This window comes from Pituophis catenifer, unplaced genomic scaffold (genome assembly GCF_029215685.1).
Source record: "Pituophis catenifer annectens isolate HBS135680 unplaced genomic scaffold, rPitCat1.0.hap2 SCAF_1, whole genome shotgun sequence".
Lineage (NCBI taxonomy): Eukaryota > Metazoa > Chordata > Lepidosauria > Squamata > Colubridae > Pituophis > Pituophis catenifer.
The window spans coordinates 185507669-185534805 of NW_027256881.1; the positions used below are offsets into that span (position 1 = coordinate 185507669).

Sequence of the window (27137 nt, forward strand, 5' to 3'; positions counted from 1 at the left end):
GCATCTTGTCGGTGTTAAATGTACATTAGACATTTCAGGTGTTCCGCTACTTCTATATCATTTTTTTTATTATTGCTACTCATTATCCTGCAGAGTCAAAAATATAAATCTGGTTAAAAAAAGCTGTCATGTGAGATACATATGACTAAAGGGAAATAATGGATGCTACTTAAATTCTCTCAAGAGTGAAATTCATATTTTAAGCTTCTCCGTATGGGGTATGGAGCACATGAACTCTTACTGCATGAGGGTCAGAGGGACATATTAAACCTTGTAATTTGCCAGTGAGTGAATATCATATGAGATGCACATGACCGAGAGAAACAATGGCTCTAGTAAGAATCAGATATATGATACTTTTCTTTATGGAGCATACAGATCTGTGAAAGATCCAATGCCAACCACATGCCAAGAGGAAGTATTTTACAGATTCAGAATAAAATAGAAATACAAACATGAAAATGAGGATATTTCATGGCAATTAATTACTCTATTATTTAATCTAGTATGTATCTCTGAATATATATGTTTATACATCCATCCATACACAGAGAGAATGCTACTAGACCTGCATAGAAAGGAAGAGAATAGAACACATTGACCAATTAAATAATTAGAATAGATGAGAACCTGGCATCATTAATTACGATGAGCATAACATAATGAATTTTTTAGTGGCTTATTCTTGTTCCAGAGAATTTCCCAATTAACTTCAGGCTGGAAACAAATCCACATCTGGCATGGCACTATCCCCTTTGTATCCTTGGTCTCTACCCACTGTGGTTCTTGGTCACAAACTCATGCCTGTCCCTGAACTATCTTCTTTTTAAATGACATGATGAATTAATCTCGCTAATATTTGTAATGATTTGGTCCGAAATACGAGCCTTTACTTCCTGATATTCAGTACTGTGCAGAATTTCTGCCGTAGAGCCTTCTCTCGTCTGCACACAAGCAGCCGGGTGGTGAATAGCCCAAACTAGCTACTTTGTAAGCAAGTGCGGGTATTAGAAGTATAGAGGTAGTCTTCAATTTACGAGCCAGGAATTACAGTTGTAAGTCATGGTGGCCATTCAGTGGGACACCACACGGCCATGCCTGGTTTTATAAACTTTTTTTGCAGCAGTTCGTTAAGAATACACAGCAGCCGTTAAGCAAATTCCACAGCTGTTAAGCAAATCAATTATACCCAGTGTGCAATTTTTGCTGGAAACCAGAAATAAATACCAGAAACTAGCAAAAAAAAAAAAAAAAGTCAAAAATTGTGGTCATGTGATTGCCAATTGCTGAAAATGGCTGTAAGTGTGAGCCAGTTGCCAAGAGGCCAAAATGTGATCATGTGACTGCTGTGTGTGTGTATGTATATGTGTGTGTGTGTGAGAGAGAGAGAGAGTCAGATCTTGAAAATCAAGTCATAAGTGCCTTTTGAGGGGTAATTTCAAGCAGTTGCTAAGTGACCAATCATTGAGCGGTCATTGAAACTACCTGTATTGTTGTATCTTTTACTCTTGATAATCACTAGGACTATTTACTTGATAAGCAGCTTTTCTATTTTTATCCCAAACTAATATGAAAACCATAAGGCTTGGGGCACTGATTTCTCTCTCCATACAGTAGTCAGGTGAGTTATCTTACTTCAACCCTTGCAGTTGCATCTTCCTCATCTAAAGATAGATTAGGAATACAAGGAAGGCTCATGGAGACCACCCCATCATCCACAAATATTTGGCTCCAGCTCTGTTTCAGTTTGAGACACTTTGCAGGAAACTGCTCATCTCATGGAGCCATAAGAGTTGAATGTTTGTTTGTTTGTTTGTTTTATTAGATTTATATACCACCCTACTCCCGAAGGACTCAGGGCGGTGAACAGGCACAAAATAAAATACATAAATACAAAATTTAAAAGCAGAAATAAAACCAGATTAAACAATTTAGCCTGAGACAAATTTAAAACATCCCAATAATTTAAAAATAGATTTAAAATTTTCAATTTAAAAGAAAAGGGGAAAAAGGTTAGGCCAGGCCAGCTTGCTGGAATAGGAAGGTCTTAAGAGCGCAGCAGAAAGTGCGCAGAACTGGGATCCTCCGTATCTCCGAGCGGAGCTCGTTCCAGATAGTGGGTGCCCCTACAGAGAAGGCCCTCCCCCTGGGGGCCGCCAGTCGACACTGTTTGGCCGACTGCACCCGGAGGAGCCCCTCTCTATGAGAGCGTACCGGCCGGTGGGAGGCTATTTGTGGTAGTAGGCGGTCCCGTAAGTAGCCAGGTCCTAAACCATGGAGTGCTCTAAAGGTGGTAACCAAAACCTTGAAGCGCACCCAGAAGACCACCGGGAGCCAGTGCAGCTCGCGCAGGAGAGGTGTTACATGGGAGCACCATGTCGCTCCTATAGCCACCCACGTGGCCGCACTCTGCACCAGTTGGAGCCTCCGGGTGCTCCTCAAGGGGAGCCCCATGTAGAGAGCGTTGCAATAGTCCAGGCGGGAAATGACGAGGGCATGAGTGACTGTGTGTAAGGAGTCCCAATCCAGAAAGGGACGCAACTGGCGAATCAGGCGAACCTGATGAAAAACCCTCCCGGTCACGGCCGTCAAATGCTCTTCTAAAGACAGCCGTGAATCCAGGAGGATGCCCAAGTTGCGAGCCCTCTCCGTGGGGGCCAGCGATTCACCCCCAATAGTCAGCGATGGCATCAACTGACTATATCGGGACGTCGGAAACCACAGCCACTCGGTCTTGGATGGGTTGAGCCTGAGCCTGTTTCTCCCCATCCAGATCCGCACGGCCTCCAGACACCGGGACATCACTTCAAGAGCATTCTTGGGGTGGTCCGGGGTGGAGATGTACAGCTGGGTGTCATCAGCGTACTGGTGGTACTTCACCCCGAAACCACAGATGATCTCGCCCAGCGGCTTTACATAAATGTTGAACAAGAGGGGCGAGAGGACTGACCCTTGTGGCACCCCACATATGAGGGGCCTCGGGGTCGACCTCTGCCCCCCTGCCAACACAGCTGCCACCGGTCGGAGAGAAAGGAGGAGAACCACTACAACACAGTGCCCCCCACCCCTAACTCTTCCAACCGGTGCAGCATGATACCATGGTCGATGGTATCAAAAGCCGCTGAGAGGTCTAATAGGACCAGGACAGAGGAACAACCCCTGTCCCGAGCCCTCCAGAGATGTGGGCTTGCGATTTATTGGAATCTTTCCCTTCGTCCTGATTTTAAAATTATAGCTGGTGGCGAAACTATAGGCAGTTGTATCACATCATACACAAACTGGAAACACTACAAATAAGGAAGAGGCAGAGTACGTTCCCCATCATTTTAAGCAGTCTGTCCTAATTGAAATTCCTGAAAAACTCATGTTTGCTGGAGGAAGGCAGCAGTAAGCACATGCCTTCCAGCGCTGAACAAGTAGCACGTTTGATAGATTGCACCACTTCTACGTATTCATATAAACAATCACAAGCAAGGCTGTTAAGACATATTTCTGATTAAGATTTGATCACTGCCTGAATATATCAGATTCCTAGAGACTGTGTTAATTGTGTTAGTAAATTTTGCCAATTTACCCTCCAGCTCTGTTGGAAGCTTTGCTTAGACGCTGGATGAAGCCTGGCACTGCAGCTTTCAAATAAAATTCCACTTTGCAATGTATGCAGGCATTTTTTTTTTATTTTTTTTTTTGTAAAATGGCAGGGTTTTTTAGGAGATGGATGTTTGGTTTATTTCATTTCTTTCTCTTTTTTTCATTCTAAGTTCTAAGGTTGCTCAGGAGAGACCGTTGGAAGCTTATCACATATTACAGAGGAGCTCAGATCAATTGGTTCTTGGTTTGTATGTAGTTGTGTCTTGCTTGTTCTTGTTAATATTATACTGATTTATTGGCTCAAGAAACCATTTTGTTTCAAAGCAGCAGGGCAAGAGATTTGGGAGAGTATTTGGAGCAAGAATAATACCTTGGATCATGTAAATGGGTTGAAACTTGATGGTTTATGTATTTCCCTCACTTTTTAAATTAAAAAGATACATGTTTTCCCCACCGATTAAATTAAAAGGAACTGTTCCTAGAAAACAGCCAATATGCAAATACTTTTTTGACTGTCAATCCTCTACCCACCAAAGGATTTTCAAATTGGTCAAAACCGTGATGGAGAAATGACTAATCTTGAAGCATCTGTGGGTAGCAAAAACCAGGACAATCAGTTGGCTTCCATCCAGTTGTCATTTTTGCAGCACAGATATGGTAGCTTCATTTCATCCTAAATTTAGTTGGCGGATTAATTGTACAGGTAGTCCTCGACTTACAACAGTTCATTTAGTGACTGTTCGAAGTTACAATGGAGCTGAAAAAAGTGACTTATGGCTGTTTTTCACACTTATGACCATTGCAGCATTCCCATGGTCACATGATCAAAATTCAGATGTTTGGAAACATAAATTCTTATTTATGATGGTTGCAGTGTTCTGGAGTCATGGGATTAGTTTTTGCAGCCTTCTGACAAGTAAAGTCAATGTGGAATCTGGATTCACTTAAAAACTGTGGCAAGAAAATTTGTAAAATGGGGCAAAACTCACTTAACAAATGTTTCACTTAGCAACATAAATTTTGGGGTCAATTATTGTCATAACTCCAGAACTACCTGTAGTATCACCCAACAAATTTGAGTTACTTTTTAGAATTTAAATTTGTTCCATTATTAGCAAAGGAAAATCAGAATAGAAATGTTAAATGTATATCCCTGTTTGTTCTAGTATTGTTTACTCAAATAACAAGAAATTCTATAAGCTTTCATTTTGTACCCTTGGAATCATACTATTAACCAGTATTCTTAATCATCTTTCATACCCCTGTACTCCATGTTTGGGATTGTATTGTAAATCCATTTCTATCTGTAATGATGTGGGAAAGACTTGCAAAATTGATGTCAGCCTTACCAAGTAGAGACAGGAAACACACTCAGATAAGATAATTCTACCTTATTGTAAAGCTACATTAACAGGATCGTTCAAGTTTGAAAGTACAGTTCCCCCACTATCTCCTTTACATCCCAAGAAACTAGGGAGGCCCTTTTTTGAGCCTCTTGGCCTGCCCACTATCTAGCTTCAGGCTACGCCATCTCTTATCTGACTGTTCCCTAGGGCCAGCTCTTTGCCCCATCTCCCAAGGTCTTTTCCACATACCGCTACACCTCAGGCATATTTCTGAGCTTTATTTTAAAAAAATAAATTAATTAAAATTTCAAGTCCCTTGTCAGTTCTTCATTAGCTCTAGCTGTGCTGTGCTCTGCTGTTTCCATTACTTTCTTTTCTTGAACCATCTGCTTTGAACATCCAGAGTTAGTGTTGAGTTGAGAGGAATAGGTTTAAATATAGAATAAATGCACTAGGTCTCACTGAGATTTTTTGGAATATTTTTGAAGCAAAAGAAATGTAACATTATGCCACCAGATTTAAGAAATATTAACTAGGTTTTTATCAGGGGTCACTGATAAATGGATGCTGAATGGGCACAGAGAGCTTGCTGGTTGCCTATCACTAAAGGGTAATTTATTTAACTATTGCTTGTTATATGGGACACACTTTAACTAATCCTCATGCTTAGTGAAAAGGAAACAAGACAGCTAATTTGGATAATGCATATGCTGGAAGATAGAAGACTCCAAGTTCTACTTCTGCCTTAAGCATGAAGCCAACAATGGCAAACAACTTCCAAACCTATTATAGACAAAATTGCATGGAATTGTCCAACCAATAGCTAGGAATCAAGGTTGACTCAAAGGTGTGTGTGTATGCGCATGTGCGCGTGCACACACAGGCACACACACACACGAATGAGATCCAATTATGATTTCATATTATAACTGAATTCAGCCAGTGAATGGCCAAAGGTCAGCCAGTGTGTTTCCATTTGGGGCATTTGACTCCAGATGTAGTTAGTACTTGTTAGCTTTGGACTACAGGTAATCATTATATCACACTGCATCTCCATGAGGCTATGAGACTACTTCAGCAGATAAATCAAAATGGAAAGGGTTATTGAGAAATTACCAATTTAGCAGAGAATCTTCACAGAGATTTCATTGGTTTGTAGAAGATAATATTGGACAGGTGATTAGTAAAAGTTAGACTTCAAGTCTGTATGATTGAATAAGATCAGAAGCATTGTGGTGTAAGGGATATGGGAAGATGTTTCATTTTTTAGCTAACTGAAATGCCACATTGCCCAAGTAGTAATAATTTTCTGGAATTTGCTTCTTTGTGGAAATGTCAACTAGGATAATTTTTCTATTTGCCTATATAATCATTCCTCTTTGGAGGCAGTCTGTGGTCTGTCATTTTTCCTCATCTCAATTGCATCATGTATATTCGCATGTCATGAGATATTTAAGTGTGGAACAACTAATTGGCAGTGTGACTTCTTCCTATTTTTAACTAGTTTTAAACAGAGCTTATCATTTGTAAATAATAATAATTTGATCATTACATTTGTTCTAATTAAACAATGAGACATATCAAGAGTACAGTAATCATGAGATAATCACATCCCTGGCATAATTATCTGGTACAGGGCACAGCCAAGTATCTCTAATGCCACTGAGTATGATTTTCTTGTGATAACTGCACCCGGTAGGTTGCCTAATTTTCATCATAAAATCAAATTATTTTTATTAATATGAACAAGGGTGGTAGTGGGGGAAGCTGCCCTTTTCTTCTGATGGAAGATGAGAAAGCTGATGGCCTCCCATGCCTGGCAGGATTTTCAGGTGGGCTGATAGAGTGTGGATTAATCATTAACTGCAGGTGCTCTCTTGTTCTCACCCACGTGACTTTGCCATGATATGAATAACTCTGGACTTAATATGTCTGGCTCTGCATGAAGTGGAAAAAAGAGGGTCAGATCAGCTGCACTGAGGAATAGTGCTGCATACAAGAATAGCTGGGACAAAATCTCTTTTATTATGAAGTTTGAGTTGGTATTACTTCTGTTGTCATTGCAGTAGTTTCCAATCAATAACACCCTTCTCGATATATCTACCGTATATGAACTTGCACAGCCTTCTGTCATTAGGACTGTCAGGTTCATCTTTGAAACTTTGGTTTACCTTTGTTTTATTTCGTTTGGCCAGGGCCAGTAATATTCTGCAGCTTGTTTAGATGCTGTCTCTTTAATTTACAAAAAACAAACAATAGAAGCATTGGTTTCTCTGCCTTCTGCCTTACATCTTACTGCCTGGTTAGGTCAGTTAGCTATTATATTAATGAGGTACCGCAGTTTGATGCCAATTTACCTAAGCAGATTGGTGTTCCTATTTAATAAGCTAACAGGAAACCACAATTCTCCATTTTAGAAGGAATAGCTAATTGTAACTGGAGGCAAACAGTTTTCTTCTTAATATGCACAAGGAGAAAACATTTAGCTCCATTGTTCATCCACAACTCCTAATGGTATGGCAAGTTAAGAGTGAACATCCAGATTGGCTAATACAGGGGTGTCAAACTCAAGGCCTGCAGGTTGGATCTGGCCCACAGAGTGCTTAGATCTGGCCCACGGAACTGCCCTGGAAACAGCGAAGGACTGGCCCACAGTGACTCTTGCCAGTGAAAACAGAGGGCCCTCCTGACCTCTGTTTTCGGCTGTGACAGCCTCCTGCAGCTCTCTGCCAGTGAAAACGTAGCTTGGGAGGGCTACATGTGACCCTCCCGAGCTCTGTTTTTGCTAGCAGAGGACTTGGGCCACCACAGGCGCCCCCGACACGAGTGATGTTGAGTTGGCCACATCCATTCTAGTGATGCCCACCCGGCCCCCCAAGGTGAAACACAACCCTGATGCAGCCCTCAATGAAATCGAGTTTGACATCCTTGAGTTAATATGTAATTAAAGCCCACCCCCCCATAGAATGACACTGTGATCTACAAAACCCAGGACTGTGACTGGGTAGACTTTGAGGAGCCTACACACATTTATCTTCAAATTCCTCAGTGTAGTGATAAAGTACCCAGGCCAATCCTATTGTGAGGCAAGTGTCAGAACCAGAAGAGTTGGGTATGCCAAGCAACCTGTTTTCAACCAACTCACTCAGCTAAGTAGCAATCCTTGGGTGCAATGAAAGAAGGTGCCCCATTGTGACTAACGGTTGGTTTTTGGCCATGAAATGAGGAGAGAGAAAGCCATTTTGTCCCACAGACTTTACTTGATTGGGGATGACATGAGCCTTACAATGGAGAGAGCAAGTTTGGCTTAATGGTGGTCTAAATTATTCCTCTGTAACCACTGCCACCAAGCAGTGGAGCTATATATGATATCAGGACACATAATTAAGTGCCTAATGAAATACCCTATTAGTGGCAGTTGCAGTGCTTCAAGACAAGCAACAATTTAATATCGCTTCAAAAAGCTCTGAAGCAGAATAACATTCAGTGATTGTGCTTTCTCTTCCATCATCTTCATAATCATTAGTACAGTGGTTACTCTTTTGGCTTCTTCAAGTGGCTTGCAAAGGGGACCATAAAATGTGATCATCTTGTCAACTTTCACTATGTCTCCCTTATGTCAAGGAGAAATTAGACAGAGTACTGATGTGTACACAGTAGGCAGGAAATAGTAGGCAGGTATAGGTATTTGTGCTTCCAAATACACCCCAGGCACAATATCAACTAGTCTAGATCTGGTCTTCTCTGTCCACAGCCTTGACCTGATTAAATAGGGAGTAGTAATAGTTTTAATATACTTTATTTTAATTTTCCTATCTCACTAATAATTGATTCTTAGAAAGAGCATCTTTCTATGTCTACGTTACTTAGAAGGCCAGATCAGGAACCTACCACCACAGTTTGCAATCTTCCCATTCAGTCCCAGTGATTAACATGTATTTAAAAAAAAAAAAATCCAGAGATTAATCCTGTCTTTTGCAAGTCTTTTGCCTGCTCTATCTACAATACTTGCTCTCTTTTTTTTCTTATACCCTTATCAAACAATATCATAAGCATCCTTGCTCGGTTTCCTTTAATTTTGAAATGAGTCTATTTGCCCAAAGGAAGAAGAAATTGAAAAAGAACAGAACAAGATTAAAATAGCACAGAGACACTGAGGGAAGGGAGACAATATGAAAGAACAGAGAAGGATAAATCCAGTAATGTAGGGTGGTTGGGTTGTAACTCATCCTGAACCCCTTAATCCTAGCAGAACCCTTGAAATATTATAGAGAACTGTGTCCCTTCCATCTGGGCAACCTGCCCATCTGGAAAGGTTTAGAAAAGTGAATGTTAATTGCAATAATTTTGTTCTTTAGCGACTATCTGCAGAAAGGGGCCTGAAACGTAAAGGAGAATGGGCTTCACGTCTGTGCACATCTTTACTAACTGCACTGTCTCTTGTTTTCTCTTTTGCTCATTAGTGTAACAGCGACTATGTGCCTGTGTGTGGTTCCAATGGCGATACCTATCAGAATGAATGCTATCTGAGACAAGCTGCCTGCAAACAGCAAAGTGAAATACTTGTGGCGTCAGAAGGATCGTGTGCCACCGGTAGGTACAGCAGGCTTTGTGCTACTTATTGTTATGCAGGAATCCGTTGACAAGCGAGCCCAACCAGTATTGTGTATTTTCATGAGTACTCCTTTGTGCTCCTGTCAGATTCATCCTAGATCAATAATTGAAAGCGTGCCTTTCATGCTGCAGCCCAATCAGTTCTGCTTGCTTTGGCATCCTCTTTCCTTACCTGGGAAACAGTTGCCGTTTGTTCAAGTATTCATTTTATTTATTCTGCAGTGTTTTGCCCAATGTGCACAATTAAAGATGGTGGAAACCAACCAGGTTTCCCAAAATGTTTGTTTGCTCAATATTAAAAAAAAAATATGGGGGAGTAGATCTGATTGTGGACAAATTTGTGTAAGATATTTTGCCACCTAAAGGTCTACATTAAGCAGTGATTTATTTATTGAGTAAGCCACAACTGTTTATGTTCATGCAGCACAATCATACATTAATCATGGTGCAACACCCTTGCAATTTACAATATCAAAGAAACCATATTATGTCTTAGTATGATGTATAAATCCATCTAAACAGTATTTATTAATGCAGAAGCTGCCTCTCCTAGTGGAGGAATAGGTTCAAGAAGGGCTGATCTACTCAACTTTGGTTTGTTTGTGGCAGTTTTTAGATGTTAAACTAGCTCTGAGGTGGTTAAATTAGAGTGAGATCAGCATAGATAATTAAATTAAAATATTTTAAAGCCATAGTTGGTGAGTTAATGCCACTATTGTATGGAAAGTTCATTCTGATTTCTTGTCATGGCATTCTAGACCCGAGGCTGGTAACCAGAAATGGCTCTATGGCTTTTGTAGGAAGGAAGAGAACTAATGATTGGGGCAGAAATGGATTTGTCCAACCAGAGGAGGATAGGGGATTGCTTTGGGGCCAGCAGTCGTTATTTGAGGATAAGTTTTTAGCCTCTGAGAATCATAGAGATAGGAGAGAATTCAGAGACAGTGTCACAAGGGAGCAAGGCAGATGGATTTGGATTTGGATTGGATAGTTGAGCTTCTCCTACCAGATAATTTGGAAGTGTCAAATAGAATAAAGACTTTGCCCTTTGATGGTTTGCAGTTGAATGTCGATAATGTAAATCTAGCATTTGGAGGGTTAAGAAGAAAAGACTAAGTATGAATTTTAGATTCTTTTCCTAAGTTACAGGTGTCTGTTTAGTGCTAATGGGAGACCCAATGTTCTCCTTTTCATGTGATTGAATTAATGGGAGATCATCTACTCAGGGTGCCTATAATCATATATTTTGTTTCTTTAAGGCATTGTCCTCACTCTTTATAGTGAAATCTGGAAGTGGGACTAATCTTTGAAACTATGTTATTGCAAATCACAATAACAGAAAGAGGAATATCCCCTGGTGGAAATGATGTGCCAAGTCATCTTTTAGGTTTTCCACCTCCCTCCATGTGTCTTTTCTACAACCCTGAGATTTCTTACCAGTTCCTCATCCAAATGTTTGACCCTGCTAAGCTAAAAACGAAAAAGTCTTTGAAATCTCCCAAATGGCCAGAATGCTTTTGGCCTTTGGACTAGATTATTCTCTTTCATATTCTCAACAGAGGGAAGATCTCACAGAAAAGTGGAGGGAATTGCCAACCAGTATGTGAGTAAAGTAAATCATAGGCTTAAAGAAGTAAAAAGGGTCTTATGTCTTGAGCAACAGCATGGCGTTTATTATAGGAATAGCTTATTTTGCCTCAGAATGTGGGCCACATGGCCACTAGGATGCCATAATACATTACAATGTATTATGTTAAAATGTGTGAGAAGCACTGGAGTCTTCTTCAAGTCCATTCAAATGTGCAACAATTACCTATTATTCTTCCTATGGAAGGAGGTGGTTTTTTTGACATCCCCGGGTCTAGCTATCTGTAAAAACCTTTTCCTAAGAGAGCTGATCCATGGGGTGGGAAGTAGCAGGGATGCTGAAGACCCCCTTTAAAAAAATTTGATGCACAACCAAGTGCTTCAGATCATTGCTCGGAAAGTTTGCAAGGGGAGCAAATGGGAGCAAACACAGATTCTTTAACAGCAGTTCTCCAATCCTGTAGCGAGAACTTCAGTTTAGGAACCATTCTCTCCCTTATCTTGCCAACCATCTAAGCAGATTGGGGATTTTCTGCTGGATCTGGCAGAGGAACTGGGGAGCGACAATGTTTTGGTACTGAGGCAGGGTGAAATCCAGCAGGTTCTGACAGGTTCTGGAGAACCGGTAGCAGAAATTTTGAGCAGTTCGGAGAAGTTCGGCAAATACCACTTCTGGCTGGCCCCAGAGTAGGGTGGAAATGGAGATTTTGCAATATCTTTCCCCCAGGAGTGGGAGGGAATGGGGATTTTGCAGTATCCTTCCTCTGGAATGGGGTGGCAATGGGGATTTTGCAGTATCCTTCCCCTGCCACACCACGCCCACCAAGCCACGCCCACAGAACCAGTAGTAAAAAAAATTCGATTTCACCACTGTACTGAGGGGAAACACTCTGTTTGAAAGAACTGGATTCTCCCACTGCTAAAAGCAGAATGGCCCTGGAATACAATGTCGGGGAAGAGGAAAAGGAAAAGGAAAAGGAAGGGGAAGGGGGGAAACTCAGCAACTTCAATGGGTAAATGAGAGTTGGATCAAACCCAGATCTTGACTAAATCAACATAAATGAGGCATGGCAGACTGTTCAGTTTGTATTGGGAGAAAAGAGAAAATGCCGCTTTAATATCAGAACAGCTCAAGATGAATGTAAACTGCCTCTGTGGTCAGCAGGGAATGAGACAAAGGCTTTCTCTTGCGGATCAAGTTGCAGAAACAGTAATCTATGTTTCTTCCAGATGAGGTTGGGGTATACGAAGGCTAGTTCAGGAGGCAAGTAGGAGAGAGGGGCTAAAAAATATGAAATCTTGCTTCCCTTGCGAGATAAAATTAATGATTAAGCAGGTATTTCATAGACTTCCCATTCAGAAGGATCTGCACATAAGAAGGATGATAATCTCATTTGGAATCACAGAGGGCAGGCTACAGCTGCAAGGGATGTTTCATTGCAAATGGCAGAAATGTGGTAAAATAGTCCTTCTCTGGAAAACAAACACAGCGCGTTTAAAAAAATGTATAAAATCATTTGCTGGCTTGCTCTGTCTTTTTTTTTTTTTTTTTTGCTAGATACGTGATGAATGCTTTATTGTGTTTGCCAAAACATAGCTATGATTTGAGAAGTGTTGCAGTTTCATTTTAAAATGGACATTTAAAAAAACAAAACAATTAGAATGACAGAAGAAGATCACAGCCTGCCCTGAATTAACTGGATCTGACTATAAATAATTTGGGATTTTGATTCCCAGCATTCCTTTACCTTCCTAATCATCTGCAGCACTGAAAAGCATTTCTGACAAGAATTTCTCCTAAAGCAAGGCACTGATCTTTGTTGTTTGCCTTCTTTTTAGATTCATTAATAAAAACTGATTAAAATTCAAAATTTCTTTTAAAACTGTCTTTTTCATGCTACTCAGATGTTGAATGTGCATTTGAAATTTAATTACGGGACTTTTTAACTAAGAGTTTTTCTTAACTAGTTATCTAGGCATATGCAAGTAGTCCTAGATTAATGACCATTTGTTTAGCGACTGTGTGAAGTTATGATGGCACTGAACAAGGAGTTTTATGCCAATGTCAAAGTTGTGTCAAAGTTGTGGCTATTGCAGCATCCCATGGTCAGGCACTTGATTACTGGAACACAATTTTGAAGGTCACAGTGCCCCAAGGTCATGTGATCACCATTTTCAACCTTCACTGCCAGTTTCTGAGAAGCAAAGTCAATGGGGAAGCTAACAGAGGTGGCAAATTGAGTTTATGTAACATAGTACCTAACAACCATGTGGTTTCCACCTAATGACCACAGCTGGAACTGCCAGAACTGCCATACCAAGTTAGAGCAGTTATGTGATGTTATGCTTGTCACTTGGTGATGCAGTTGCTGGTCTAATTACTGTTATTCACCAAGGGCTACCTGTAATTGTCATATGCTTGAAGTCTTTGTTATATGCTGTAACAGTTCCAATTTGTTGGGATCGCTCCTGGCTTTCTGATACTGTCCCTAGTAAATTAATTCCTTTATTGTTGCATTTGAGGTCTGCTTGCTAAAGCTGTCATTCTTCCCAGTTTAGCTCTTGGATTAGTGTGTGTAGATCAGTGACTATGGAGATTCTCAGTCATCCAGGTCATAGTTGTCCCAAAGATGCTTTTTCAAGAGGCAACTGGACTTTCTGGTTTTTCTTGAAGATGTTCACTTCTCATCCAAGAAGCTTCTTCAGCTCTGGCTGGATGGTGGGGAATCGAAGGATTTATACTCCTTGTAGGCAGCTGGTCCATTTGCATTTTTTAGAGAGTCCTTGAGACCACCTGGAGGTTTATCTTTGTCATCAGGTTCACCTGAGTAGTACAAATGGGTGTGGAGCCTTCTTGGAACTGTTGAAAGGACTGTGTGTTGTAGGACTGTGTTTTTAAGAGTTAGCAATCTTAAGATATGTGGACTTCAACTCTCAGAATTCCCAGCCAACATGCTCCACTCATCTTAAAGTTGCCAAGTTTGAAAAACACTGGTCTAGATTAGGTGTGGGAAAATAGTGGCCTTGGATCTCATGTGGTCCTCGGGAGAATTATAGCCCCCTCTCAAATCTTCTGCAATGAAAACTTTCCATCAATTCTGAGATAGTGGTTCCAATGCTCTTTTGCTGTTAGGACAAGGTTTTCCAGCAGGCCAGTTCAATGTTTCATGGAGTCCTGGTATTGTCTCCATCTTCAGACCAATCCATAGAGCAGAACAGGTTGCAATATTCTGTCTTATGCAGGTTTGGAGGATAATACCCAATTTGCACCTTGATGATGTGGACAAAACTAGCATTTCACCTGATCATCTTTTCTATTGACCACTGCCTATCACAGACCTGAGCTGGTATTATGGGGATGCAGAACTCTGGTCAGTGCGTCAAAGATCATGGATGGATGGCCTTATAACTCATGAGACCACCTTTTGATTGTTTTGAAAAATTGATATATTTAAAATACAACATATTTATCAAACATCATCAAGAAGAAAATGTAATGCTCATGCTTAATGTAACTTGGTAATCACTGGGTTGTGCAACAGAATTAAGAGCAGCAATAGTAGTAGCATCTTTAAGGCACTTGATAAGCACATATCAGCATCAAAAAGAGTATGGATAAATCAAAATACACAGAGTACAATGTATATCAATTTGCAGAGGAATGACATCAGAATAATTTGCTAGCAGACTTTTAATGAAGTGGAATCTGGCTTTGCAAACATACAAGCTGTTCTTAATGCAGATGTATTTTATTTCCTCTTTTTTTCCTTACAGATGCAGGCTCTGGATCAGGTGATGGAGGTAGGAATGTTTTCTTAAAACTGTCCCCCCCCCACTCCCCATTCCCTTGCAGACTTGTTACTGTGGCTTTTCTAGATTTGTTATTCCATCTTGTATTGCAATTGCTAAGATTATGTTTTCCTCTGGGAAGTGACATTTTGCATTTTACTCAAACAAAAACTCTTAGCTGTTCTAAAATAGAAATTCAGAAAGATGTTTTACTTCTGGTAGAATTTTGTTTTATTCACTATTTAACTGGCACTCTATCTCCATCTGCTGTTACTACTATTGTTACATGTAGCTGATTATTTATGTTAGCATTGCATTCTCCAAAATGTCACTGTTGTTTTGGATCTCTCCTCCAGAGATCCCTACTCATTTTGAATATGAATTTTAGAACCAAAGCATTGGAAAGAAAATTTATACCAAATTAAATAGACAAATGAAGGCTTTAAAAGTGACAGCTGAGCATGTTTATTTCAACATAATGCCATCTTATTTTGCTTATCATTTAGGTCTGGCCTTTTTACAAATAGTAAGTGCAAGCTATCCAGATAAATAATAGGTTACAAATAAATCCTATAAATAGTTATTAAAGCTACATTTTCTGTATATATGGGCCTTATCTTTGAGTGAATATGCATAGAAACTGGCTATACAAGCCCGTGTATTCCAACAGAACTAAAATTCATGAGATTTAAATTAAATTCCAATTTAAGCATGTTATATTTGGACTGACTACTCAGAGAATATCTATATTGCCGAAGTCACTTTTTCGGGAATGGGCTGAAAATTGAGAATGCATACATATGAGTATGATCACGTCTCTCCCTTCCCCATCACACATGTGTGCATAAATGTATTCCTACAGCTTGATGTAATCTTGATTTGTTTTTATGATTTTGTTTTGTTTTGTTTTTGACATCCAAATGAGCTTTACTGTGAAATTTCATATTTGCCAATGGGATTTTGTTGTCTCATTCCTAATGAAGAGTTTTGATATATTTGTACGTTGCTGTTTGTTTAACTTAGATCCATAGGACTAAAAGAGGAGATACTTGGAAGGAAGGAATTCCTATGAGTTTTACTTATTTTGTTATAGTGTTAATGGACATTATTAAATGATATTTGGTAAAAGGAGTACACCTGGAATATCTAATCTTGCAAGATTACCAAAAGGGAATGAAGTGGTCTGTACTGACAGTAGATTCTCTTAAGGAGCAATGGTTGGAGACTAATCAAGGAAAGAAACAAGCTAGAACTAAGGGAGAAATTTCCTGACAGTGAGAACAATAAATCAGTGGAACAGGTTGCCCTCAGAAGTTGTGGGTGCTCCATCACTGGAGGTTTTTTTATGAAGAGATTGGGCAGCCACGTGTCTGAAATGGCATAGGATCTCCTGCTTGAGCAGGAGGTTGGATTAAACGTCCAAGGTCCCTTCCAACTCTGGTATTCTATTATGCTATTAAAATAGGTGTTGCTTGTGTGTTGATTCCAAAGTTGTCTAAAAAGCTGCCATTTGATTGCTCAAGAGGAATTAATAAGGTGACTGAATCTTGAGATTTTAACCTGATGTTTGAACTTTATACATTTTAGCACATTTTGCAGTCTTTGAGAAGGATATGTGTCCTTTTGGTATCATTTCCATGCAGGAGCTATGTTGATTCTCCAGTTTCTTTTCTCAGTCATGGTAGTCATTTGTTTCTCTGCAGCAGGGGTGTCAAACTCACATTGTCACAGCATGTCACGTGACGTATTGGGACTTTTTTCTCCTTCGCTAAACCAGGCGTGGCCATGGCCAGCATGTGACGCATCTGGCGCGCGGGCCTGCTCTACAGTATCCACTATATAAAAACCATTCTGACCTGGATGATAACATTTATCATTTTAACATAAATGTTCATAATATAGTGTTTATTTTTTCTGAAAATGACTTTTCCTCTTTTTCAGAACTCCACTACTGTATAGCTTTCTATTCATTTTCTCCTCATTGTTCACAGTCTTAGATTTCAGAGTTAATATTAACATTTCTCAAAACCATTATCATTTGTGATCTTTTATTGTCTGGTTATCAATGTTTTCCTTTGTTTGTATTTATGCTTTTTAAATGGGTCTATTCTCATGCTTCCAAAGGAAATAAATGGTTTTGAACTATTTCCATTTTTATTGGGACGCAAAAGAATCTCATTACCCAAATAGTTTCATTCATCCAAACTGGCTGGCAGATATCAAAAAAGATTGCCAGATAAAAGGGACTGTTATTAAGAATAGGGTTACTTAGAACTCAGATGCCCAGGAAACAAATAATTGGGCAGATGCATATAGCTAATTTTGACTAAGAAGGGGATTGTGTCATCAAATTACAACATTACAGATAAAACATATTCCCATTTTTCTAATAGTTTCTGAAGTAGCATTTACAATGTATTGTCCCCTAGATGCATGGGACTATAATTCTCAATATCAGCTCTTGGAGGCACCAGGTTGGGGAAAGTTGGTCTATAATAAGATAGAAGCAATTTCAATATCTATAAATATTTTGATACAATCACCAGCCAGGTATAATGGGAATATAGTTTTTGTTCATTTTTCCTTTTAAAAATTGTAATTATTCTTTTCCATCTCTCTCTTTCCTTTTCTATAATTATGGGCATTTAGTTTTAGAACAATGGAAAGTAGTATTATCAATATTAATATTTTGACTTTTGTAGACACTTTTGGCTATTTGTTAAAATTATATAATGAACCTGGTTCTATACATTATTTAATCAATGAAATAATTTTAAATTTTATGATAATTGCACATCTTTATTGATAATGTGTCCTTCATTATCTGTGTCTTTTTCCATCTTTTCTTCTTTTTATTCCTTTCTTAAAGTGATTTAAACAAATTATTAATAGCAATAGCACTTAGACTTATATACCGCTTTACAGTGCTTTATAGCCCTCTCTAAGCGGTTTACAGAGTCAGCATATTGCCCCCAACAATTTGGGTCCTCATTTTACACACCTCGAAGGGATGGAAGGCTGAGTCAACCTTGAGCCTGGTGAGATTTGAACTGCCAAATTGCAGGCAGCCAGTAGTCAGCAGAAGTAGCCTGCAGTACTGCACTCTAATCACTCTGCCACCATGGCTCTTAATAAAACGGAGATTGATGTAACACAATAGAGTTACTAAGACTAAGAGTATGTGGGTTGGAGAAGAATGCTATATTCATATTTATTTCCTGGCACTAGATTGCATGATTACCATCAACTTTGTTTATCCTTGTTAGGAAAAGAGCAGTCCACTTCTGGGAAAATAGATGCAAAGGAAACAAAAGATTAATGCTGGGCAAAACCATTTCTCAGCTGTGTTGGTTACTGCATTTTGTTCATCTCTCAGCAGTGGTCCATGTGCCAGCTTGGAAGCCTGCGAGGGGAGCCCTTTCAAGCAAATGAGCAAAATGCAGCCACGGGGGTAGGACTATGGGGCAAACCCCAGAGCTCTACCTAAAAATGAGTGGAAGGGACCATTGAGTAGAAAGGCATTTTGCTACAATATTAAGCTATTGCCATGTAATGAGGAGAGTCACAAAGATCATATGAAGTGGAATAATCTGCAGTAATTTGTATTACTGCAGATTATTTGATAACTGGAATTGGAGAAAAGAGCTGGGAAAATTATCAAACTCTTAGTATAGGTACTTTAGTCTGCATCAATATCTTCACCTTTTTGTAGCTCTGGAATGTGGCCAAAATATATCTTCAGAAAGGAGAGAGGATTATTTATGTTAGCTTCTTACAGGAGAGCTACATTAAAGTGGCAGCTATATTTTGCAGTAGAAGACACCAAACAAAAATGGGGAACAGATTAATGCTGTTCTTAAATATAGAGATGGAAAAGAATCAGCCATTCTCCTAGATCAGTGATGGCTAACCTTTTTGCCATCACGTGCCAGGAGAGGGGGGGGGGCGGGGGAGGGTCGCCCGTGCACGTGCCTATGCGCATGTGTGTGCAACCCCCCTCCCCCCCGCTCCTGGCACAGGATGGCCTGGTAGGCCCGTTTTTCTTTCTTACCTGGTTCCAGATCCTCTCTGTGTATCTGGGAACGGCTGTCCCCAGCCTCCAGAATCTCTCTAGGAGTCTCTGGAGGCTGGGGACAGGAAAAAACGTCACTTCCTGTCCCACCGGGAGTGGGGAAATGGGCCCTTTCAGCCTCCGTAGGGCCTCCAAGGAAGTGGGAAAGGCTGTTTTCGCCGTTCCCAGATACACAGAGAGGATCTAGAGCCAGGTAAGAAAGAAAAATGGGCCTTCCCCACCCCCCCAGGCCCTCCAGAGGCAGGAAACAGCCTGTTTCCCTATTTCTGGTGGGCCCAGAAGGCCCGAAAATCAGCTGGCCGGCGCGCACATGCGCCCCAGAGCTGAGCTGGCGTGCCCACTAATATGGCTCCGCGTGCCACCTGTGGCACGCGTGCCATAGGTTCGCCATCACGGTCCTAGATAATGAATGCCAGACCACAGCAACTAAAGAAATGATTTCGAAACAATTTCAAATAAATTTTATTATTTTATTTTATTAGTCATATTTCTATGCCGCCCACTCTCCGAGGACTCTGGGCGGCTTACACCAAAGACAGTATACTAAATAGCATATTGCCCCCTAACAATCTGGGTCCTCATTTTACCCATCTCGGAAAGATGGAAGGTTGAGTCAACCTTGAGCGAGATTTGATCCGCTGATCTGCTGAACTAGCAGTCATCTGAAGTAGCTGCAGTACTGCACTCTAACCACTGCGCCACCTCGGCTCAGGCTGACCTCAGCACAGGCTGACAAAAACAAGTAGAACAGGACCTCAGGGATTGACTCGGCAACTTGTAGGAAAGTAGAACTATGCAGAAGGCAGGATCAGATCATTGCTTTCCTTTTTAAACTCTGCAGAGCTGCCTGGCATGTTTAGAAAATTCATGATTGAATAGGCAACCAATGCAGTTCCAGGTGCAGAAGCCTGCTAATGTATCAGAAGGAGGGAAATAATCCCTGTCATTTAAATACTTGCTCAGCATCTTCCTTTAACTGATATAATGCTATGTAATAAAAACCATAATTTTAGTTGTCATTAATGAAAGTGTTGGAGGGAGAACAGATTACTGGCTGATGGAAGATGCTGGATACTTTCTTTTGCATTTTCAATGATGTGTGCCACTGGAATTATGATCAAGCCGCAACATTAGCTCAGTGATATAAAAACAGATAGAAATTGGGAAAGACTGTCATCCTGTGGGTTTGCCCAGGTTATCAGATCTGCTGCACTAAGCTCTGAGGATACAGTGTCCACAACGGGAGTGTTGAGTTTACATGGCTTGCTGTTTTTCTCTATAAAAGTGTGAAGAAGGACGACAATAGTCTATGGTGTTGTGTTAATTTGATGGAAAGATGGGCTTTTAATCAGACTCATTGGTGGCCTTGATTGCTTTTTAGTTCTGAATTTGCAGCTTCCTTGGAGTGTGTGTAAATTAAACTATTATCAATGTTGTGAAGAAAGCTGGGCTACAAGGGTGATAAATCCATAAATGGCAGGGACTTTAGAAGGAAAAAAAATGTGTAACATGAACAAAACATATTGAAGAAATTCTGAGGAAAGAAAAGGAACCTTGGAATATTATACTGTCCTGAAAACTACCTTGCAATTTTTTAGAACTCTTCTTCTTTTTCATTTGTTTAGTTTGATTGGTTTTCTACCTTATTCTTGAGTGTGTTGTTTGAATTTCTGCTTGTGGTGTGTTTGAATTCACTTAGTTGCTAAAGTTGGCAGTGGCTATTATAGCTGTTCTGGTTATTTTCTGTCTCATATTGTTCATATGTCTTTATTCTGAAGTCTGTCTCACTATTGAATCTTTGCTGGGTCTGAGAAGGCCCCATGAAAAGAGACCCTTGGGAAACCGCAGGCAGGTTCATTTTAATAATGTGAGTTGTGCTGTGTAAATTGTTTTCAACTTTTATGCAGGTTTTTTTTTTCCTTTCATAAGAAAGAGGAAAAATAGAAAGTCCACCAGTTCCTAGAATTTGGGCAACAATAGTGCAAGGACACTTTTTCCAAAAGCATCTTGTCCCAGAAAGCTATAGACAACCTGTCATATTGTACTGTAGTCAATGAAGTTAAAAACTTTGTTTTAATTTTTGGTGCCCCTGATACAGGGGTGAAATGTTCCTGGTTCGGACCGGATCACCTGATCCGGTAGTGATGGCTGCAGGTGGTGCGGAGAACCGGTAGCAAATATCCCTGCCCCGCCCCCCATGCTCAGCTGAGCCGCACAATCATCAGAGGCTTTTTTTTTTAACTTTTAAAAGCATTTTTTTCTACAAATGCTTTTAAAAGTTAAAAAAAAAAGCCTCTGATGATATCGCGGCTCAGCTGGGATCGTCAGAGCCTTTTAAAAGCATTTTTTTTACAACCTCTTCAACCGAAGAGATTGTAGAAAAAATGCTTTTAAAAGTTAAAAAAAAAAAGTTGGCCATGCCTACCCAGTCACATTAACCCCCCCACCAAGCCACGCCCACAGAACCGGTAGCAACAAATTTTACATTTCACCACTGCCCTGATAAATTCTGTTAGGTATTTCCACTGGGTCTCAGTTGGTATGAATTTTTTGATGACATTTTGGTGGGCGGAAGGGGGGGGGGGCGTTTCCACTGCGCAACACGCATTTCTCACAAAAATGGAATATGCATCTTTTGCTTTCAGTATAGATGCTTAAATTATGCAAACATTGGTGAGAGTCCAAAAAAATGTCCCTCCGGGACAGAATAGCATTTGCCAGCAGAAAATATTTTTCCTTCCTTTTTTTTTCTACCTCTCTTGCCCCACTCTCCACATAGGGATGGCCTAGTTTCCAAGACAGATTCTGTTTTATTGGGAGGGAGTATATTAGCAGTGGAGTGTGGGGAAAGGAGGATGGTTCATTTGCTCATAGCACAGCCAATCCATTTTTGTTTAGCCCCCTGGAAAAAAGATACCATACACATATACCATGTGTATATCTTTAAAGAGTGACTTATTTTCTGGACAGTAACATAGTGCTCTGTGAATAGGGAGCAGTTTAGATACACTGTACATGGGGAAACTTGCTGTTAATTAAAGCAAAGATCTTCCCTATTATTTTTCTAGTTCCCATTTAGAAGAAAGCCTAATTCAGCTCTGCTGCTGTGTATTTGGATGCTGTGGCAGTAATGTATGGCCATTGCTCCCATTAATTCCACATATACTCTTTTCTGCTTTTTTCCCCCTCTGCTTAAAAGTAACACACAAATGGGCTCAGGTGCCTCTGTCACACAAAGCATATAAACCACTGCCTTGGCCCACATAACATGTGTACCTATCTCAATGCTATTTTGGTGTGAATAACTGTTAAATCCAGCAACTCTGCTTCTTCTCACCACTGCTTTTTTAATCTTCACCTTACTGGGTGCTTGATTGATAAGCAGGGCTATAGAGGGCAAAATGAGTGTTACTGTAAACACCACCTGAGCAACAGTACTTCAGCCAAAATACTCAATAAAAGAACAAGCGCACATTGATTTGAATGAGATGATACCCAAATATGTTACAGGACAATAACTTCATGACAGACATGAAAATAATGAAAGCGGGCTAAGGCAGCTGGAAAACACTGTTTGATTCTGGCTTTCCCTTCCCGTCCATTTCAAGAGAAATAATCTATGGCGTGGGGCCTCAGAGGGCTAATCTTTGAGCTGTGTACGTTCCTTTCCAAAGTTTGACATATGAAAAGAGGGACCCTTGTGTATTTATAACAATTCTTCCTTACATCAAGGCTAGCTAACGGAGCACTTTTAATGTTCTCTCTATCTCACTCACACGCACACACCACCATATATTGGATGTCAGTTCCTTCAGTCTCCAAGGCTTCTCCAGACAATGTGTGTATGCAGCCCAGCAAACTTTGCAACTCAGCCTTAATATTAATTGAATTGGCTGATCTAGAACAGCTGCAAAGCATTTCCTACCTGGCTGGGAAGTTACAAAGGGGATGAAAGGGAAACTCTTTGGCTGGCATTTGGTATCCAGATGCCCAAAGTGACGCTGCTTTGTATGGGCAAATGAAACCCCACCTCAGCATCCCTATCTCATAGCAAGCTTTTTTAGAAAGAAGTGTCAGCATGCTTCTGGCATTTCCCCCATCTTCTCAGCTACAAATTCCAGCAAGGGAATTCTTGACCATTCACATGATTTCCACATGTCAGAAGTTCTTGAAGGCTTAGGAAGCTCCTCATTTGGGTGGGAACTAGCAACAGGGGTGTGGCCAAGGGACTGTATGAAACCATCCCTCATCACCAGCCAATCAGAATCTAAGGGAAAAGGTTAATTGGAACCAGGATTCCAGTTGCCTCTGATTCAGTGCTGATTTTTGTACCTTTGCAACAAAACAGTTATATGTCCTCTTTGAAGAGCAGATGGCAGATATGTCCAGGCGGAGATTTGCACATCGTATGTGACACTTGCACTCCTTCTTGGGCAGTGAGTAGCACTGCTGATAGCCACTCGCACTTTGACTACCTCCCAAGTGGATTACCTCAATATGCTCTAAATGGAGCAACCCTTGAAGATTGTCCAAAAGCTGCAACTGTTCCAAAATGCAGCAAGGCAGGCAAATTTAGGCACATCTCAGTATACCCATATTACTACACTGGCTCCTAGTATGCTTCTGAAAATGTGATTATAAAAGCCCAGTCTAGCACAATGCCACTGAAAAAGAACAAGAGACCCCAGATAAAATCAGCATGGTTGCATAAAGAACTCTCTGATAAATTTGGAAGACAAAAAGGACAAGTATAAAAAAAAATGAAAAGAGGGACACATAACTAAAGCAGAATACTGGCATATAGCTCAAATCTGCAAAAATGAAGTCATGAAAGCTAAGCCTTAGAATGAACTAAGACTTGCAACAAATATCAAAAATAATTTTTAAAAAGTTTATTTCAATGTAAACAGCAAGAAAAAACTCAAGGAAACAAACAATCCACTGATGGGAGAATATGGCAAAGAGATGACAGGCAGCAGCAGGGAGAAAGCAGAACTGCTTAATTCATTCTTTGCATCTGTCTTTACATAAGGAAAAAATAGTCCAACGTATCAAAAACAAAACTGTAGGTGACAGAATAAGGAATGTATGTCAAAATAGGTAAGAAAATGGTAAGACAACACCTATTGAAATCAGCACACCAGATGGATTACATCCCAGAGTTCTGAAGGAGCTGGCAGACATGATCTTGGAATCATTAACCATATCTTTCAAAGACCCTGGAGCACTAGGGAACTACTAGAGGACTGGAAAAGAGCTGATGTGGTTCCCATCTTCAAAAAAGGGAAAAAAATGGATCCAGGAAACAGTCTCACATCAATACCTGGGGAGATCCTGGAAAAAGATAAGCAATGCATCTGCAAATACTTAGAAACCAGCAAAGCTGTTATTAGAAACCAACATGGGTTTGTCAAAAACAGATCATGCCTGACAAACCTTATTGCATTATTTGACAAGTGACTAAATTAGTGGACTGGCAAAATGCTGTGGACATTGTATACTTGGACAAAGTAGGCTACAGACTACTTCTAGGTAAGATAGAAAAATATGGGATAGACAGCAACACCACCGATGGATTCGTAATGTGCTGACCAACCACACTCAATATGTAGTCCTTAATGGAACTACATCTATATGGAGGGAAGAATTCTGTCTTAGGCCTAGTACTCTTCAACATCTTCATAAATTATTTAGTTGAGGGGATAGAAGAGGAACTCATCAAATTTGCAGACCAATACCAAACTCGGGGTAATAACCAACACTTTAGAACAGGGGTATCAAAATCGTGGCATCACGTCGTCACGTGACGTATCACAACTTCCCCCTTTGCTAAACCGGGGGTGGGCATGGCCAGTGCTTTAGAAGATAGGCTCAGGATCCAGAAGGATTTGACAGACTTAAACACTGGACCCTATCCAACAAAATGCAATTAAGTGATGAGAAAAGTAGGTTTTTACACTTGGGCAAGAAAAGGCAAATGCACAGGTGTGAAATAGATGGTATCTAGTTCAACAGCAGTAACTGTGAGAGTGATCTAGCAATCTAGTGGACAACCACTTAAATATGAACCAGCTGTATTACAGCTGCCAAAAAGCCAAAGTGGTCCTAGGCTTCATCAACAGAAGGTAAGTATCAAGATCAAATGGAATGTTAGTACTGTTTTATATTGCACCACAATATAAGACCACGCGGAATACTGCATCCAGTTTTGGTCACCACAATACAAAAAAGATACTGAGATTCTAGAAAGAGTGCAGAAAAGAGCAACAAAGATAATTGGGGGACTGGAGAATAAAAAGTTTGACAAACTGTTGCAGGAACTGGATATGTCTAACCTAACGAAGAGAAGAACTGGGTGACATGTCAGCACTCTTCCAACATTTGAGGGGATGTCATAGAGAAAAATGGGTCAACCTATTCTCCAAAGCACCTAAGGGCAGGACGAGAAGTAACAGTTGGAAACTTATCAAAGAGAGAACCTACCTAGAACTAAGGAGAAATTTCTTGATAGTAAGAACAATTAATCAATAGAATGGCTTGCTTCCAGAAGTTGTGGATGCACCACCACTGGAGGTTTTTAAGAAGGGATTAGACAGCCATTTGGTATAGGGTCTCCTTGAGCAGAGATTTGGACTAGAAGACCTCCTATGTCCCTTCCAACTCTGTTATACTGTTACCATTACTGAATTCATGGTGCATATTAGATTAAACATTTTAAATATAAATGGTTTTACACAGTTCCGTTGAGTTTTGTTGACAGGAAAATAACATAGAAACAGCATGGAATGGTGAAGGCATGGGAAAATAGTATGATCTGGACATTAAAGGACTTTTCCTTATCCTGGTAACTATAACATGTTAAGATTTCATTATATATAGTCCCTAACTACAGATCTTTGTGCTGCCTAGGGAAGCCTCCTTTTCTAGAAATGGGAAAGTCTATATTACTCTCCTTCAGACTTCATAGTTAAACATCCAAGTCAATACTTTCCTGGTTCTTTTTGCCCTTTTCTTAAACTCTTTTTAAAATATATTTTGGGATTCCCCCCACTTGCCAAGAAGCTCCCCTGAGTTCTAAATGTACCAATATATAATAACATCATAGTCAAAAAGTCTTTTAAAATGCTCACATGCTGTTTCAGATTTAACTTACATTCTCCAGACTTCTGTTGGGTTTCAGCAAACTCTTAAAGGTTGCTCATCTGGCAAATATAGATCCAACAGAGTTGGCCTTTTCCTGTAAATGTCTAAAAGGAGCCATCCACATTAGGGAAGAGAGCGGCTTATTGACGTAATTACGTATCAGCTGAATTCACAACTCGAGCCAATTGTATCAGATATACTTTCAAGCAACAATTTATTAGCATGGAATTGTCAGAAGAAAGAGGTTATAGAAGCTGAACTATTCGAATTAACCTGTTTTGAAATAGGACTTTTGGTCAGAAGTAGGAGCCTAAGACGCAGGGATGCTGAAAAGTAAAAAACTGGATTCCAAGGGTGGAAAAAAGATGGCTTCCCCATGTTCAATTACATAAAAACCCAGCATGTTTTGTGCAAGTATTTTTTTTAATGAACCAAAGACATTTTGAATGTGGGAGTTTATCATGGCCATTTTTACCATGCAAATGCAACACACAAAAGGCAAAATGATACTGGCTTCCATCTTCCCCTCTAGTTCTCAAGATGCTTCCTGCACATCGTCTATTCTCCCTTTTTTTTCAATAGATGGACATACAGTCAAATAAAAGGCTATTCATACCCACCATTTTTATTTTCTAAGCATAACTATATATCTATGAGAGCACAGTGGAACCGTGGTGGCACAGTGGTTAAAATGCAGTATTGCAGGCTGACTCTGCCCACAGGAGAATGAACCTGACTGGCTCAAGGTTGACTCAGCTTTTCATGCTTCCAAGCTCAGTAAAATGAGGACCCAGATTGTTGGGGGCAATACGCTGATATTATAAACCACTCAGAGAGTACTGTAAAACACTGTGGAATGGTATATGTGGAATGGAACAGGAGCCTTGGTGGCGCAGGGGACTAAAGTGCTGTTAAGTAGCACTTAGCTGCCAGCTGCCTGCAATTACTGCGAGTTCAAATATCACCAGGCTCAAGGTTGACTCAGCCTTCCATTC

At 40.2% G+C, this 27137-nt stretch overlaps 1 protein-coding gene across 1 annotated transcript in view; it reads left to right on the plus strand.

The window, feature by feature from the left end:
- TMEFF2 (transmembrane protein with EGF like and two follistatin like domains 2) overlaps positions 1–27137 on the plus strand; it is a 280639-nt gene that overhangs the window by 12705 nt on the left and 240797 nt on the right. Inside the window, exons 3-4 of the mRNA XM_070956835.1 lie at positions 9401–9530; positions 14913–14939. Coding sequence (XP_070812936.1) covers positions 9401–9530; positions 14913–14939 — 157 coding nt within the window. The remainder of the gene's footprint in view (positions 1–9400; positions 9531–14912; positions 14940–27137) is intronic.